The 15270-nt window shown below is 40.5% G+C and overlaps 1 protein-coding gene across 5 annotated transcripts in view; it reads right to left on the bottom strand.

The window, feature by feature from the left end:
• Window positions 1-9335: 9335 nt before the first annotated feature.
• PDLIM5 (PDZ and LIM domain 5) overlaps window positions 9336-15270 on the bottom strand; it is a 132997-nt gene continuing 127062 nt past the window's right edge. For all 5 annotated transcript variants that reach the window (XM_056360447.1, XM_056360692.1, XM_056360784.1 and 2 more), the window contains 2 exons: window positions 13205-13320; window positions 9336-12558 (listed from right to left, as the gene is read on the bottom strand). In XM_056360447.1, the coding sequence (XP_056216422.1) occupies window positions 12469-12558; window positions 13205-13320 (206 nt within the window). In that variant the 3' untranslated portion in view covers window positions 9336-12468. The remainder of the gene's footprint in view (window positions 12559-13204; window positions 13321-15270) is intronic.

The following is a 15270-nucleotide window of genomic DNA, read 5'->3' as shown; positions in this document are numbered from 1 at the left end:
CAGCCATAACTTTCAGAAGAAGACTCATGTGGGAACTGGACTCACATAAATAACTGCACTTCTTCAAGATCACTTAAAGTTGTTGCCTTCCACAAATTCAGCCATGCAGAGTAGTAATAACATTGTGAATCACTTTGATAAAACCCACCCTTTACATAAAGTGACAAATGTGAGGAGCTTCACAAGTGTGCATATTGCCTGGGTCTGCAAGGAAGAGAAGTAGCCTGGTCAATTTCAAAACAATAATAATTAAAAAAAAAAGGGGGGGGGGGAGGGGGCTAGGAATATAAACATTGATAAACTTGCCTTACAAATATTATTCTAAAGATGTCTGTGATAGAGTGCTTGAAGTCAAAGCCTAATAAAGCAGTTATTCTCAAGGGGACTTCTTACATGTTTAAAAGGAAGCACATGCATCAGGGCTTTGCTGCATTCCAAGCACCTAATATTGTGTTCACAGCAAGCGCTGTGCTACATACGGGCTCTGCCTTTTTCCAATGGGCGTTTCTCTGGGTCCAGATCCCAAATTAAAAGGCTGTACAGGGTGCTGTAACGCAGCTCCTCTGTGCAGAGCCAATGACCCAGAAAAACAGAAGGGCTGCAGGTTGCGTTTTATGTTCAACACCTTTCTGAGTCAAAGCATAACATTTTCTATGCTTTGCATACATCTGCATAGTATTATCCATATGACAACCATAGTAAAAAGTAAGAGAATTAAAACTAGACTGATTGGAATTCATACAAAGTAAACAGTTTTTTTAATACTTCTGGCTAATTATCTTATGAGAAAAGTGAAGCAAATGCTTCCGACTAAGCTGTGGGGGGGAAAAATTAGGAGAAAAAAAAAAAAAGGCAAAATATTTAGCTTACCTCACCTGAAAGCAATCTCCTCTTTGATCGGGTCTTGTTTGAACTGCCAGTACCACTCCTCCAGTACCGTCAATTCCTTCTCCATCTCTGTTTGCTCTCTCCCATGCATCTCCTCCAGCCAACTGTTGAGTCTAGTAACATATCAGGATGATTTTTATTAAATTAACCAAAAAAGTATTTAAGTCCTTACTTAGAATTTCCATTTGCAAGAAAGACTGTGTAATCAGCCTCTGCTTGAGCTATACAAGTTTTGCTCTTGTGTCTTTTTGTGTCTATGCCTGGTGTACCAAGTCTTTAACTTAAACATGAATATTTGAATTGAGCTTTCTCAAAATCCCTAGTAGAATTTAAAGCAATTTCATTTCTGTTCATTAGAGGAGCTTGACATGCCCTTTCACTAATCTCTTCCTACCCAGAGCAGACACTCAAAGACCTTTTTCTTCATGTGACATTTGCTGCATAGTATGATCTGTTCCTAGTTGGGAGAAATTAAGAGGATGCTCGGTGTATCTTTCACTACAGAGGCCTTCGTTTCTCTAACTGCATGAACACACACACACGAACCGTATAGATGCACTAGTCAGGTCTTATCATTGACTGCTGTGTCTGGCCTTTGTCTACTAATAAATCTTCCCTTGGATTTATTTTTACACTCCAAACCTCTGAACAGTTTGAGCTTTGAACTAGACAGAGCATTGAGGTAACACCACACCAGCATTTGCCTTGGCTATACAGATTATACTCCATTAAAAGAATACCTGTAAGTTCGAGAAGTCAAGGACCCTGAAGTTCAGAAGCAGATAGTGCTGATTCAGTTCTCTTCAGATACAACCTTTGATTACCTGACTGCACACTCTTGTTTCCACAGGAATCCGTTCTCATTCAGTACAGCTGAATGCAATGAAATGAGAGCACCTCCAAAAGACAGCATTCCCATGCCTCCCATGGCGCGTTTTGGTTGAGGTGCAGATCCTAATTTTCAGAAAGGATACTGGGACTCAGATGAACAACCCCCCCAAAAGCTGATGAGTCAAAAGCAACATTTATTTCCATTATTTTTTTTATGTTATTATTTGGAAACATCAAACTATGTGTAATAAGCAAGAGAAAACAGCCTTCACGGTGAGGCTTGTTGGGCTCATCTCACAGAATTACATTACCAAGTTCATTTGTGAATAACAGAGAACACCCTGATGGCTAAACACTTGGTTTTGTTGTTGGGTTTCTTTTTCATTTCTTCTATGATTAAATACACTTCTCTGGGCTGCGCTCTGTTTTCCACCCCCAAACACTGAAAATGCTTTGCACATTAAAACGTGCTGCGGGTTCATCCCATCTGCTCTTCAGGGCACCATCTCTACCCTGCCTCATGCGAACCAGCTGGGGACGGACAGGCCCTCAGGAGAAAGAAACCTGGATGAAGAGGGAAAAGCAGGAGCTTCTGGAGGCTTTCTCCATCCGTGCTCCAGGCCACCAGCCTGGCTGAGGCAGGGGACACCCAGGACTGCGAGAGGTGAGGCGTTTCACTCCTCCAGCATCCTCATTGACCAGCCACCACTGAGATGAATCACAGCTGGTACCCAGCAGCCTGCAGCCATTTCAAACAGCATCTGGGGCAGGTAACCAGCCTGCCTGGCTGCAGCACAAGCCACCTCCTGGCAGATGGACCACAGTTGTTCTGGCTTCCCCATCCATCTCTGCCTGCCCAGCTGCATTCCTGCTGGAGCTGGTAGTAGGCAGGAGGGAAAGGGCCAGGGATCTCTTCCAGATGGACAGGAGCTCCAAACAAGGCAGCACTGACAAAAACGACAAAGCAAGGTGTCAGAGTACAGATCCTCATGTAGTTACTCACCTCTGCCTGATGTGGAGGAGGCTATGAAGTCTATGCACTGGGGTAGTGTTGGACAAGTTACATAATCCATGGACCAGAAGGAGCGATGGATTTGTTTAACCATGAGCCACAGCAAAGACCTTCCAGAAATTTATCAGCTCACAGAGCAGCTGGATGCCCCTTACACCAGGGCACAAGTTAGCTTGGACACTCAGTGCTCTTTTGCACAGTTATTTAAACAGCAGGTGGAGAACAGCAGCTTCTTTGCAGACAGCAATAGATAAAAAGCTTATAATTTTAATCATTAGATTAGATTTTCCAGTTTATTTCATCCCCTGCAAGTTATGGTACTACACAAGGGCTGCAGCAGCTGAAGGTGCGTTTCCCATTCACAGACCCATGAAGCTGCTCTGTAAAATCTCCACATGGACTTTACCAGAGGTGGCCATGAAAGGAACTGGAAGAAGTTCAGAGAAGCAAAGGCCCAGGGGAATCTGAGATAGGGCTGCTGCCTACCAACAGCACAGGATGGGACGGTGTAGTTTGAAGCAGCAGCTGGCACTGGTAATGTTAAACAGCGCTCGCTTCAGCCTCTGGGTAGCCCAGAGTCAGCCAAAGACAAAAAAGGATTTGTTTGAGCTTCCAAGTACATTGTGAAGGTGAAAAAGCTATCTGACCTCAAAGAATAAAGCCAACAGAAGAAAAACGTGCAGTTTGGTGATGAATATCAATGTAGAACAGAGAGAGGAGAAGTGTTCCCTCCCACAAGACTGCAAGGTCTGTGTCCCCCTTAGGAGCACCCTCAGCTCCTGCCTGCTGATTTACCTTGCTGTCCCCAAATCATCCCTTTCTCAGACCATGGTCTCATGAATCTCTGACAAGAAACAACTGACAAAACAGTTTTTTGTCTTTTTTCTAAACACCAAACTGTTTCCTACTGTTACCTGCCCTTTCCTCCTGTCACCATGCCCCATCTCCTGGCCTCTACTGCAGCTCACTTTTCCCTCATGTCTCTACAGTGACTGAAAACACAACTAAAAATTGCTGCCTAGCACGCCTTTTCTCCCTTCCAGGAGTAACACAGGAGCTTACCATATATCGTGGGAAGACACGAAGGACAGAATAACACTCACTATTACTGTTGGAAGAAACTAATTTAGAGCGCCAATTTCCATCCTAGTTGATTTTGCAAATCCCTGCCAGGGAGAAGTTAAGTCTTCCCTCAACATGCTCCCTGAAAAATAAATAATTTATTACATTAACTCATACACATATTGATAGAGTAGGCTCATGCACTCAACAGTGATTTGCCCTGAACTTAAATTAACTTAAAAACGTAACCTATACATAAACCTTCAAAGATGTATTTTTGGCTCTCTGGATGTGGGAGAGCAAAGGCTGAGTGTCAGCAGGGTGTTGCTGGGCAGAGGGATGGGAGATGGACAGCAGAGAGGCAGTGAGCAGGGGCATTTGTTGAGATGAACTAGCCTGGCTGGCTACTTCTTCCAAGATCTCCACAGCAGCAAAACCTATCCAAGGAAAGCCTGGATGCAGGTGGTAATCCACAGCTCCCATATATCGATGCTGATGTAACTTTTTTCACCCTCTGTATAGCGGAGCTATGATTGCCACACCTATTCTATCACGTTCCAAATTACAACTCTTGGTTTCATGGTAGTACCGTAACATTTTCTAACTACCAACCCAGTGCTCCCATAATACACCACAATCCTTGAATGCTAATTGCCATTCAGCAGAAAAATACAAGATTCTCCTACTACAGTCATGTAACCGCCTAGGAGGTGAATACGGTATTGGGAAACCAAATTGGGAAGCCAAAGCTCCAGGACCTTGTGAAAGACAAACTTTAAGCAAGAAAATGTGCTATTGCTTTGGGTTTTTTTGAGAAGTATCATATGACTTCATCAGAGCATCCTCAGAAACTGATCTCCACCAAGACACCACAGACACCCACTTGGAGTAAATGAAAAAGGAAAGCATCAGAAAATAACATCTCTTCAAATTTTGCAGAGACAACTATGAGATGTGTTCTGTTAAAACTGGGGGGAAAACCACTTGATTAGCAACATACTTAGGAAAATATATAAACAAATAAGGAAGAACATGCAAGATTTAAAGACAAATTTGCAGTCTTATAGTATCATTTTACTTCCATCAATAAGCCCTGAATTATTTCAGAGAAAGCCCAACCTATTTGCTTCTCCAGATACCACTGGTCAGAATTTCCCAGTAATCCTCTACTGATTTTCAGTGGGTACGACAAATAGGAACACCCCCACACAGAGGCAGCAGATTAACTTCATTAGGTTTGTTTAGAGCCAAGTATAAGCCCAAGGTTGGACTCTAGGTGCTGTAAATATTAAGTGGCTCCATTTTATACCCTACCTGCCTCCAACAGGCACAGGCTGAGACAAAAAAAAGCAGGCTCCCTATTTGGGGGAAAAAAAAAAAAAAAAAAAAAAAGTCCTACCCTATAAAATGTAATTTATTCTTTGCACACAGCAGGAGGTGGTGATTGCTTTATGTGTCATGATCAACCCTTTCAATAATGGAAGCGAATTTTAAAAATAGATACTCCAGTAATTTTTGAAAGCTGAGTAATTCCCAATCCACACTTAAAGGACACGTTGAAGAATTTACATAATTTGGAGCAACGCTGCTAGAACAACATAAATGGCAAGAAAAGCTGAACTCTGACGTGGGTAAAACCTGCAAAGAGTATCTCTGAGAGTTTAGTGCAAGTACCAATAGTTTATCTTTCATGCAGGGCCAAATTATCTATGAATTTACCATCCTTTTTTTTTTTTTCTCAGACAATACTGATTCAATAACAGAATGAGTATACAAAAAATTCACGTACTGTTTGAGTGGAAGTGTATATCAAGTCCATTAAATTTCATTGAATCAGCAAGGTGCTAGAGTAGGCAGATTCGTATCAGGGGAAGATTTTCACTTTCTTACCTGACCTGTTTCGCCTCATCCAGAGACACTGAACATCTGAGATCTGAGAAATTAAATATCCTGTTAGAAAGCAGTGTTATCGTAGTGATGTTCCTGCCTCTGGGTAGTGTAGTACTCAACTGTCACCTACCAAATGAGAGCACTCCTTCAAGTACATTTGCAACACTTAAAGGAAATCCTGCTAAAACCAGGACCCAGATCCTTAGTTTAATTCTGATCTCACTCATAGGGCAAATGTAAGCATAACATTAAGGTAGCTTTGATACCAGCCATTTTCAATTTGGAGGAGAATAAGTTGAAATCACTGAGGCCGTATCTGCTTAGGTTATCAATGATTTTAGCCCTACACATGTTTTCATGTGTCTCCCTTTTGCTTAATAGATTTCAAGGGAAAGAAAGAGTTTACATGGGATGTAGTTACCACTTTGGTCTAGTATCTCGAGTTATTTTTCCGTCGGAAACTTCTGGGTGAGAAAACGTGACACTTTGGAAAGTGTGCCAAAATTTAGTGCAAGTCTATATTTACCAAAGGGATATTTGACATTTCACTGATGCATCACAAAGAGAAATAAAGGACAAACCTGACAAGATGATCTTGTACTGAAGTCCTTTAAAACAAACAGCAGCACTGCCCAGCAGTAAGAAAAAGTGAAGCCATGAGCTCTGAAAAGGAGACAACTGCGATCCTATGGAAAGTGTGAATATTCCTTGGAGGACAATGACACAATCCTTAGTTTTGCAGTATAGGAGAAACCTTTTAAAACATACCCAAACCACTGGATATTTTTTAAGAGTTTAAGGTATTGCCAGTGCAAATGCAAAAGCGCTTTATTACAACTTGCATACCTTACCATCTTAAACATTTTTTTAAAAAATCTTACGAAAAATATTTTTCCAGATCAGCCATGTGTAAATTTCATCAAGGTGACTTACAATTTCTTTAGAGATGTTTTTGCTTGTACTCCGTCTTACTACAACATGCCATTCTGACACAAATAAAACTTTCATAAGACCCCTAACAACAGATAGTGGGTTTCTGTCCCCAAACTGTCACATACACACTAGATTTGGGCTTATCAGACATGTGAATACTTTCCTGTGTCTTTTAGTGACCAACACAAGTTTCCTATCTATTCCAAACTCAACTTTCATGGCAAATGATAATGAAAAAGACCTTTAGGCAAAGCAATAAAGAGAAATATAAAAGCTCATAATAAGCCCAATTCATAAAATTACAAGCTGTAGTGTGCAGTATGCACAAGTAAAACTGAAAACCAAGTTCAAGCATACCAAACGAGATTATAAACTAGCTGTTGTTTTTCTGTCTGGGAAAAGCAATTCTTTAATGAGCTTGGAAACACAGCTAAATATTTTCTTTCATAAATTCAAGAAAAAGCCATACCACTTTTGAGACTTCTTCTGGGCAGCTTTTTCTCCTCTCTCTTTTCCTCTTTTAAATTTTAAATACTGCACAGGAATCATTTGCTCTGTGAGGTTCCCATAGTTAGAACCAAACCCTTCTCAGAGGAATTTTGGCACCTTATTAATTAGTTGGTTATGAGAAGGAGCTGCACTCTTTCAGTGACTCCTATTTTGCCATCAGTAAAGTGTGATCCCATAATAAATTTCCATCAAGCAAACTATTTCTGGTAATTCCCCCTAATTAACACCAGACTGCTAATAATAAATTAGGCCCTATGTGTTTCTGATATAACCAAGATCTTGTCTGAGCACAAGATATTAACCAATGTCCCGAGAAAGTAAAACTTGAACCTAAATTAAGCCTTTGCTGGTAAAAGGATTTATATGTAATTTTGTGAGGAACCCTTTGAAGATCTCATACAGAGCATTTTGACCAGCAAACATTTTGAGTGACAGAGAGATTTGTTCTGTGCCGAGCAGTGAAAGTGGATTTATTGTGAAAACACACCATTGAGTTTTAAGCCTATAAATCTTACACTGGATTACAGCGTCTTAATGAATGAATGACAGATCTCCTTTTTTTGTCGGTGCATTTTAATGTTACATGACGTTGTGATTGATAGAAACCAAACCTTTGCCATTAAAACGTCAAATGCAGACTTGATGCCTTTAAAAGTTTGGCTTCTGGAGTTTAATATACTGTTTGCAAATAGACTTGCATTTGTCTCGTTCATAACCTAAACACTGAAGGGGAGGCAAGTTTTCTGTAAAGTTGCCTCTAAATTTTATAGAGCTGTGTGCAGTGTTTTCTTTTGCTTGTGTAAATACAGGTAGAAAACAACAGTGCATTTGCCTAGTTAAGACACTCAGCTAAGGAGAGTCTTACACCAGGCTGGTATTATCATGAAGTAATTGGCCATGTTATAGCAGACGGTTAAATACCCCGTGGTGAAAGCAGAGACTGCTGCGTGCCAAGGCTAAGTTCAGTATCAGATAATGCTTGCCAGAGCAGGCAGTATTTCCTTGAACAGCCTCAACTGAGGAAAAAAAAAAAAATTAAACACTTCTAAACAAGCATTGTAAAGTATTCTAGAAGGGCAGTAGAATGAAGTAAAGGTAGCAAATAAACAGAACTTAGCCAACATTGAGTTTTACATTGTTATATATTATATAGTGTTCAATAGCATATTTCCATCTTTCATTCCATCTTGAGAAAAGATGGAGAATCAGAGACTCACTGAGGTTGGAGGTGAAAAGGGACCTTGACCAGCTCAAGAGTCATGTCCCATTGGATTTTGAGCATCTCCAAGGACACAGACTCTGCAATCTCGCTGAGCAACCGATGCCAGTGTTTGGCCATCCTCACTGTTATCCTGTCACCAGGTACCACTGAGCTGAGTCTGGCTCCATCTTTACTCTCCCCTCCAGGTATTAGTACACATGGATGAGATCCCCCCCGTGAGCCCTCTCTTCTATAGACTGAAGAGTACCAGCTCTCTCAGCCTCTCCTTGTATGATAAATGCTCCAAGCCCTTAATCACCTTCCTAGCTCTTCACTGCAGAATGTCTCTCTTATACTGGAGAGTTCAGCACCGGACCCAGCGCTCCAGATGTCTCACACCAACACTGAACATAGAAGAATCACCTCTCGCAATCTGCTGGCAATGCTACACCTAACGGACCCCAAGAGGCTGGTGGTCTTACTTGTCACAAAGGGGACATCACTGGCTCATGGTCAACTTGGTGTCCACCAGAACTCCTGGGTTCTTTTCTGTAAAGCAAACATCCATTTCACCCAAAAAAAACTGAAAAACAAGCAACACAAGTGATATCTATTCATGTTTACAATCATGGCTTTCTTTTACTGACTGTAATTCAGGAAAAAATAATGTGTAACAAAACAATGGAGGACAGCTAGAGAGTTTGGGGTTTTGTGTGGGTGAGTTTGTTTTTTTAATTATAATTAAATTAGCAAGCGTGAACAGCCAAAATTTGATGCCAAAGACTATTAGACACAAGCAGGAAAATCATCAGGACTTAAGAGCTGGTTGTTTAGTATAAAACAATGGAAAAATAAAAGGAAAGGAAATTCAAACAAGTAATCTGCAAATTGATGTAGTTCCCCTTCTTACTTTCGTTTGCAAAGCCACTCACATGGCTAGATGATGCAAATAACTCCATGATGAAACAGGTACACAGCTGAACAGACCAACACACACCGAACCACAGCTCATCTTTTGCTTTTAAGTTTATTGCATTGTTATATTAAGCATTTATATTTACACATCATTCTGAATTATTTAGTTACAATATACTGAAACTGTCATCATGATTCAACTAGTCACTAATAAAGACCTTCTACCTTCAAACAGTTAAACCCAATTCTCTTACAGGCAGTTTTGGAGGAAAAATAACTACTGACTGAACATACATGCAAAAACCTACAGTAGTTAGGTTACTAACATGTCTCTCCTGACTTTCTAACATTCCCTCAAAACATGAATGCTATACATGTGTTATATGAAAAGTAATTGGGAATCTCAGAAAATCCCCAAATGATGATGGAACAGTGCTGATTTTTGCTATGCTAAGTCTGCAGTCAAATATATGTATGTATATGTGCATATATGCATACGTCTCTCAATGTACATGCGTATGTGTGCATGTGTAGAGAAGTATATATAAACACATAGACACCCCAAAAGATTCTAGAGGTAAATATGAAGGCTTACAAAGAAAACAAAATACAAAGATACCAGTACGAAATAGTCCTAAACAAAAAAGGTAATAAATATTCAGTGAGATATATGGCATTATTATAAAGTGCTCTACTAAAATCTCACTTATTAAAATAATGATAAAAATTATGTTCTTTTTAGTTGATTTATGTAATTTTGTAGAGCCATTAAATATTATGTATCAGTGACTCTATGCTTTCTTTTAAATTTTAAACAAATAGATAAAAGTAGAAATTAAAAGGCGAAGCAGCTAAATGAAGCAGTACTATTGGAGTCTTTCAGGCTTTTGTACTCATGTCCTGAAATCCATTAACAACTGCAAAATTTCAAACCCTAGAGCATATGGATTAAGGAATAATACAATTCCAATTAAAATTATTAAACTAAACAAAATTGATTTTGATTTTAAGGACAATGACAAACCGAGATGTTCCTATCCTACTTCAAAATAACAGGGTTTGCCTTGAAGAAATTACTGAACACCCTATCCTGTGCATTCCCATCCTCTTTCCTCATGCATGTGCAATATAGCTCCACTGCAACCTAGTCTCTAGGTCTCACTTCTCCACATTCTACCGAAATTCAAAAGCAACCTGGCTGACACATTACCGTATCTCATCCAGTCTGCTTCTAGCCTTCTGATTTTCAGCCAAACTCACAAAAGGGTACATCTACAACAGTGTAAACATTTTAAACAGCTTTATGCTATTTCTTCTGTACCATCAGAAGTTGAAAAACAAACGTGGCAGTATTGAAGAAAAAACAACTTCAGGAAATAAAGCGAAACAGCCCCACAATGTGAACCTGTCTTGCTGAATTAGTAAGAAAGCCAAGTATCTTTTCATATTTCAGTACAGCAATTTTGATTTCCTTTCCCCCTTTTTTGTTGATGTTCCTTGTTACAATTGCTTTACTCAATCATGGCAATTTTTCGTTATTTGCTCCACAGTTTTATGGATAAACCTGTCCTTTGTGTCAGTTCAAAGAACCAAAAAAAAAAAAAAAAAAAACCCACCAAAACCCAAGCCCAAACAAACCACACAACAAAACCAGTAAATGGTTACTTTTCGTGCCTACTGGAAAGAACACTAAAGACTAACAATTCATCTCTGACATCCCAGTTGAATTAAGTAGCACGTAAACTCAGTTTCCCTCAGGAGCCTGATCTGGCCCTGAGAGGGGCCCCTTCTCTCTTGTGCAACCCTGCTAGGGCAAAATTCACCCCGTGCAGAGGGTCACTACCTCTCCCCCATCTGCCTACAATTGCTCCATACCACTTAAGCCCTAATTCGAAGTTAAGTGGGACTTAGCTGGTGCACAGGTCTTGCAGTGACTCTCTGTACGGAGGCGAAATTCCTATCAAGCCACAGAATTGACTACGTCTCCTGGCTCGCAGTAAATGCACAACGACAGCATTGTCTCTCTGCTCCCTTGCAAGAACTGAGAGATACGGAGCTGCCTAACTCGTATTATGTTATTTAACAATATATTCCCTACATCTGGAGGAAAAGAGAGAAATAAACGCTAAACTAATAAAAATCGTAACAGCTGAGCAAGTTAGTTTTTGGTACACTACCTGGCACACCACCAATATACATATTCATGAGCTACATGGTAAAGAATGTACTGAGAGAAAAACAATGTCCTCAGTTGCACTTCAGCAGTTTTCCTCATTTAACACCAGTCTCACATTCTGGAAATGAAACACTGTTACCTGCAGATCGAGTGCAATTTCCCCTTTCCAAGGCACTTAAAACTATCTAAAACCTGAGCTGCAAACATAAGAGTGTAATTCCCCGCTCCCTTATTTTTAAGATCTGATCTAACATTTCCATCCTGTCAAACACACCTTGAGTAGCGGGTTGTGGTTTTTTTTTGGCTAGTGCTCTCGTAGTACATGAGTTAAGGAAGAGTATGAGTATCACATTTGTTTTTTCTTCTAAGTGGCACCTTCTAAACTCCTGTTGTTCACCAGCATAGCCACCACCACCACATGTAACTGCTTTATAAAAACGTCTGTCCTCTGCACACCCATCAGAGGTTTAACTGCAAAGGCACAGGTACATGTAATGGTGGAGGAGGCTTCATGTGTATGAGTAGCAGATAAAAACATCAATTGCTGAACTATATACTCCATGTAACCTTATCTTTGCTTTGAGTTCCTTTTAATGGGGTTTAACTGCAATACTTCCAGACACACTTTAAAAAACATCAGCGCCATAAAGCGATGTGGATTGCTGAAGCCAATCTCCTTTTATTTGTTGAAGAACAGCAAGACCAAGACTTCTAATATCAGGTATTTATTGTTATAGATGTTCAGGTTTTAATACCGAAGCAGATATAAATGTGGTGTTAAAATCATGAAACCAATACAGTAATCTGTCAAGTGTAGAGGTAAAAGCACTCTAATAGTTTGGCTTAGGTGCAATTCCTGATTTTTATCTTTTTATGAAGCAAAACTCTAACTAATAAACACTCTAAAAATTAGTGTGCAAGCCCTTCCCCACATTTCCACATTTCTCTTCCATTCTAGAAAATCATATATAAATAACCAATTATTGAACATGGACATTTTAACCTTTCTTTCTGCTCAGTACATTTGTTACACAAGATAAGCTCCAAGCATCAGATGTTGATAGAGTGAGCGTGTTTCTTGCACAGTGGCCTGTCCTTCTTGGAGAAGAAAGTCTGACCCTCCAAACTGTCGCTACACACCTGAAATGGGATAAAAAAAGAAAAGATCACTCAATTCAGGTGGATGAACGACACCCATACATTATTCAGAATGCCAAACCATGGCATTGTTCTATGCACAAATACATTCAAAGAATAAGAAATATTACCTTTTTCTTGGGCATACTCTTTTTGATGTAATACTAATGGTGGATGCAAGCATAACCTTCCTTTCTTTAAGTTAACAGGTCCTTAATTGGGAGCAGAGTTAGGTTCAGCATTTTAAGAAAGATATCCAATCATTAGGATTGGGGTTTATTTGGTTTTGGGTTGGGTTTTTTTGTCATACAATATTAGCAGATGATACCTTGGCTATAGTGTCTTCATGTCAAAAGCACTCTTGCTACTTTAGAAACACAGACAGCTCCTGTATGACTTCCAGTGCTTGCTCGAGGAAGTAAATGTCAAGGGTTAAATGCCAGGACACATGGGTACAATCCAGGCCAAGTCCTCTGGACCAGTGCCAAAGGCTCACAATAGCAACACACCTTCTAAATAACTGGGAAAGTGCTTTTTGTTTGGGCTCAGAGGATTGAAAGAGGTTACAGCTGTTAACTCCTCTAACAGTCAGGTTAGCACAAGAACTGCTGCCACGGGTTTGCTGAAAATGTAGACTAGCTTTACTTACTGAGCATACAAAGCAAGTGTCATGCCAAGTGTGGCCCAGAGCTTCAAGAAACCTGTCTCCAGCTTCAATGGGGAATTCACAGCCGTGGCACATAGTACCGAAGAGGGCATAGTAATCTGCAAACAAATGCAAACAGATTTTAAAGATGAAGCATATGCAGAAAAGGGAGTGACCCTTTGAAACCTTTGTGCTTTTCTTTCAATGACAGTGGGTTTGCCCTTGTTGAGTTTTATAATACTGGGTGCACTGAATAAAGAGCTCCTAGACTGAAAAACCAGGATGCCCTCCTTTCCTTGCTAATTCAGTTCTCATCCCCTTCTTTGTCCTTTCAAGTGAGCGACGCTTCCATCTTCCTGGTGTTTCATTTCCTTGAGATCAATAGTGTGCTCAGGGGGGAAATGCACTCCTTGCAGAGCACCCGTGCGGGCTCTGTGTGCTCCTTATATTCTCTCCAGCTCTACCTTGAAAGCATACCCTAGCTGTTCACACAACAGACCTCCTCAGCGAGTAACACACTCCTACCTACATCCTGGCACAATATTTGCCCCAGACTGCACTACACAAAATCATGCAATCATTAGGCTTCTGTCCTAAACAGACTCGAGCAATTTGGATCAAGTCAGAATAGTTTCCTAGTCACTGCTGTTTATTACATAGCTCTTAAAAAAGAAAAAAAGAACAAAAACTATACACACAACGCCCCCCCCCCCCCCAAAAAAAAAAAACCAAAACAAAACAAACAACCCACAACCAACCAAAAAAAAAAAACAAACCTCTAACAAAACAGAGGCTTTATGCAATATATTTATTGCATTTAACAAAAAGTAATCGGTAGGGTGTCAGGATGGTTCTTAGTGACTGGAATCACTGATGGGTATTTGCACCTTTTTTAGGCGCTGTATTGACTTGGTGCCTTTGGAGGCTCCCGTAGAGTCAGCAGAGAAACGTTTTTCCAGCAGTCTCAGAAAGCTTGAACCAAAAAGAAGGGCACTGACCCACTCATATCCACCACCACCCCCCTGCTTACTGCAGAGCTTGAAAAAGAGAGAGCAGGGCAGACTAGCAGGATAAAATGCATATATAAAGTTGGGTGGGATGCACTGACACCCACCCCCATCCTCACAGTTTTGGTGCATGACACTCGCTTCTCTGTGCACAGAGCCATCTCAGGGACTACAAGTCAGCACAGCCCTCTGCTGCCCACCTGTGCATACCCAAATTTCAGCCCAAGCTGTCTGGTCTTTTCCACTTATTTCAACTCCCAAACACCCCATTCTAAGAATGAAATCTTTTTTTCCTGCACAGAAGTGAAGAGCATTAGTAGTATAACAGAAGGGAATTTGGGATCAGGACACCTACTATGGCAAATCCGTAGCGTCATGCAACATCACATCTTCATAAGATGGACTACAGACAGAGTGACAACCATAATGAAGCTTTGCACTCCACCCACCCTTAATGGTAACACTCTGCCTCTGATCGGGGAATTAGATGCCAGGGATTGTTTTCAAGTAGACTTATAAGGAGTGGCAAGTGGGGTTCAAGGAGATTTTGTTTCTCTACTAGATTATGCAGATCTGCTGAAGCTCTAGTGCTTACTGCAGCAGAGTCAAGAGACACTTCTCACACATGTCAAGCCCAAGAGAAAAGTCCTGTTTTGGTTTAGTAAGACAGTGTTTCATATGATGACTTCAAAAAATCATCACAGGAGGCAGGTCAGCAGGATGGGGAACACAAGTGCCCTGGAAAAGCAAAGCCCTTGATGGCTGCCAGGGGCAAGAAACAGCTTCACCTATCGCCTTCATTAATCCACTCTACTAGGATGAATTTGCAAGTGTTTAAGCAGAAGACAGACAATAAAAATGTCAAATGGCAGAACCCATCTGTGCAAAACCCCTGAAGGACACAGTCTCATGACCCTACTGCTTCAGCTCTTTGCATTTGTGTTCATACAGCATCTTTTACTGATATTTTCCCAGTGCCAGCAGTTAAAGCCTTTTGTAATTTGGCTTGTGGTTTGTGTTGCTAAGTTTATTGGCTTTCCTGCTAAAGAAAGCCCAATAGAT

The sequence above is a fragment of the Falco biarmicus genome, chromosome 1 (assembly GCF_023638135.1).
Source record: "Falco biarmicus isolate bFalBia1 chromosome 1, bFalBia1.pri, whole genome shotgun sequence".
Classification (NCBI taxonomy): domain Eukaryota; kingdom Metazoa; phylum Chordata; class Aves; order Falconiformes; family Falconidae; genus Falco; species Falco biarmicus.
The sequence above is the reverse complement of the archived record's forward strand: the minus strand, read 5'-3'. Positions and strand labels throughout refer to the sequence as shown.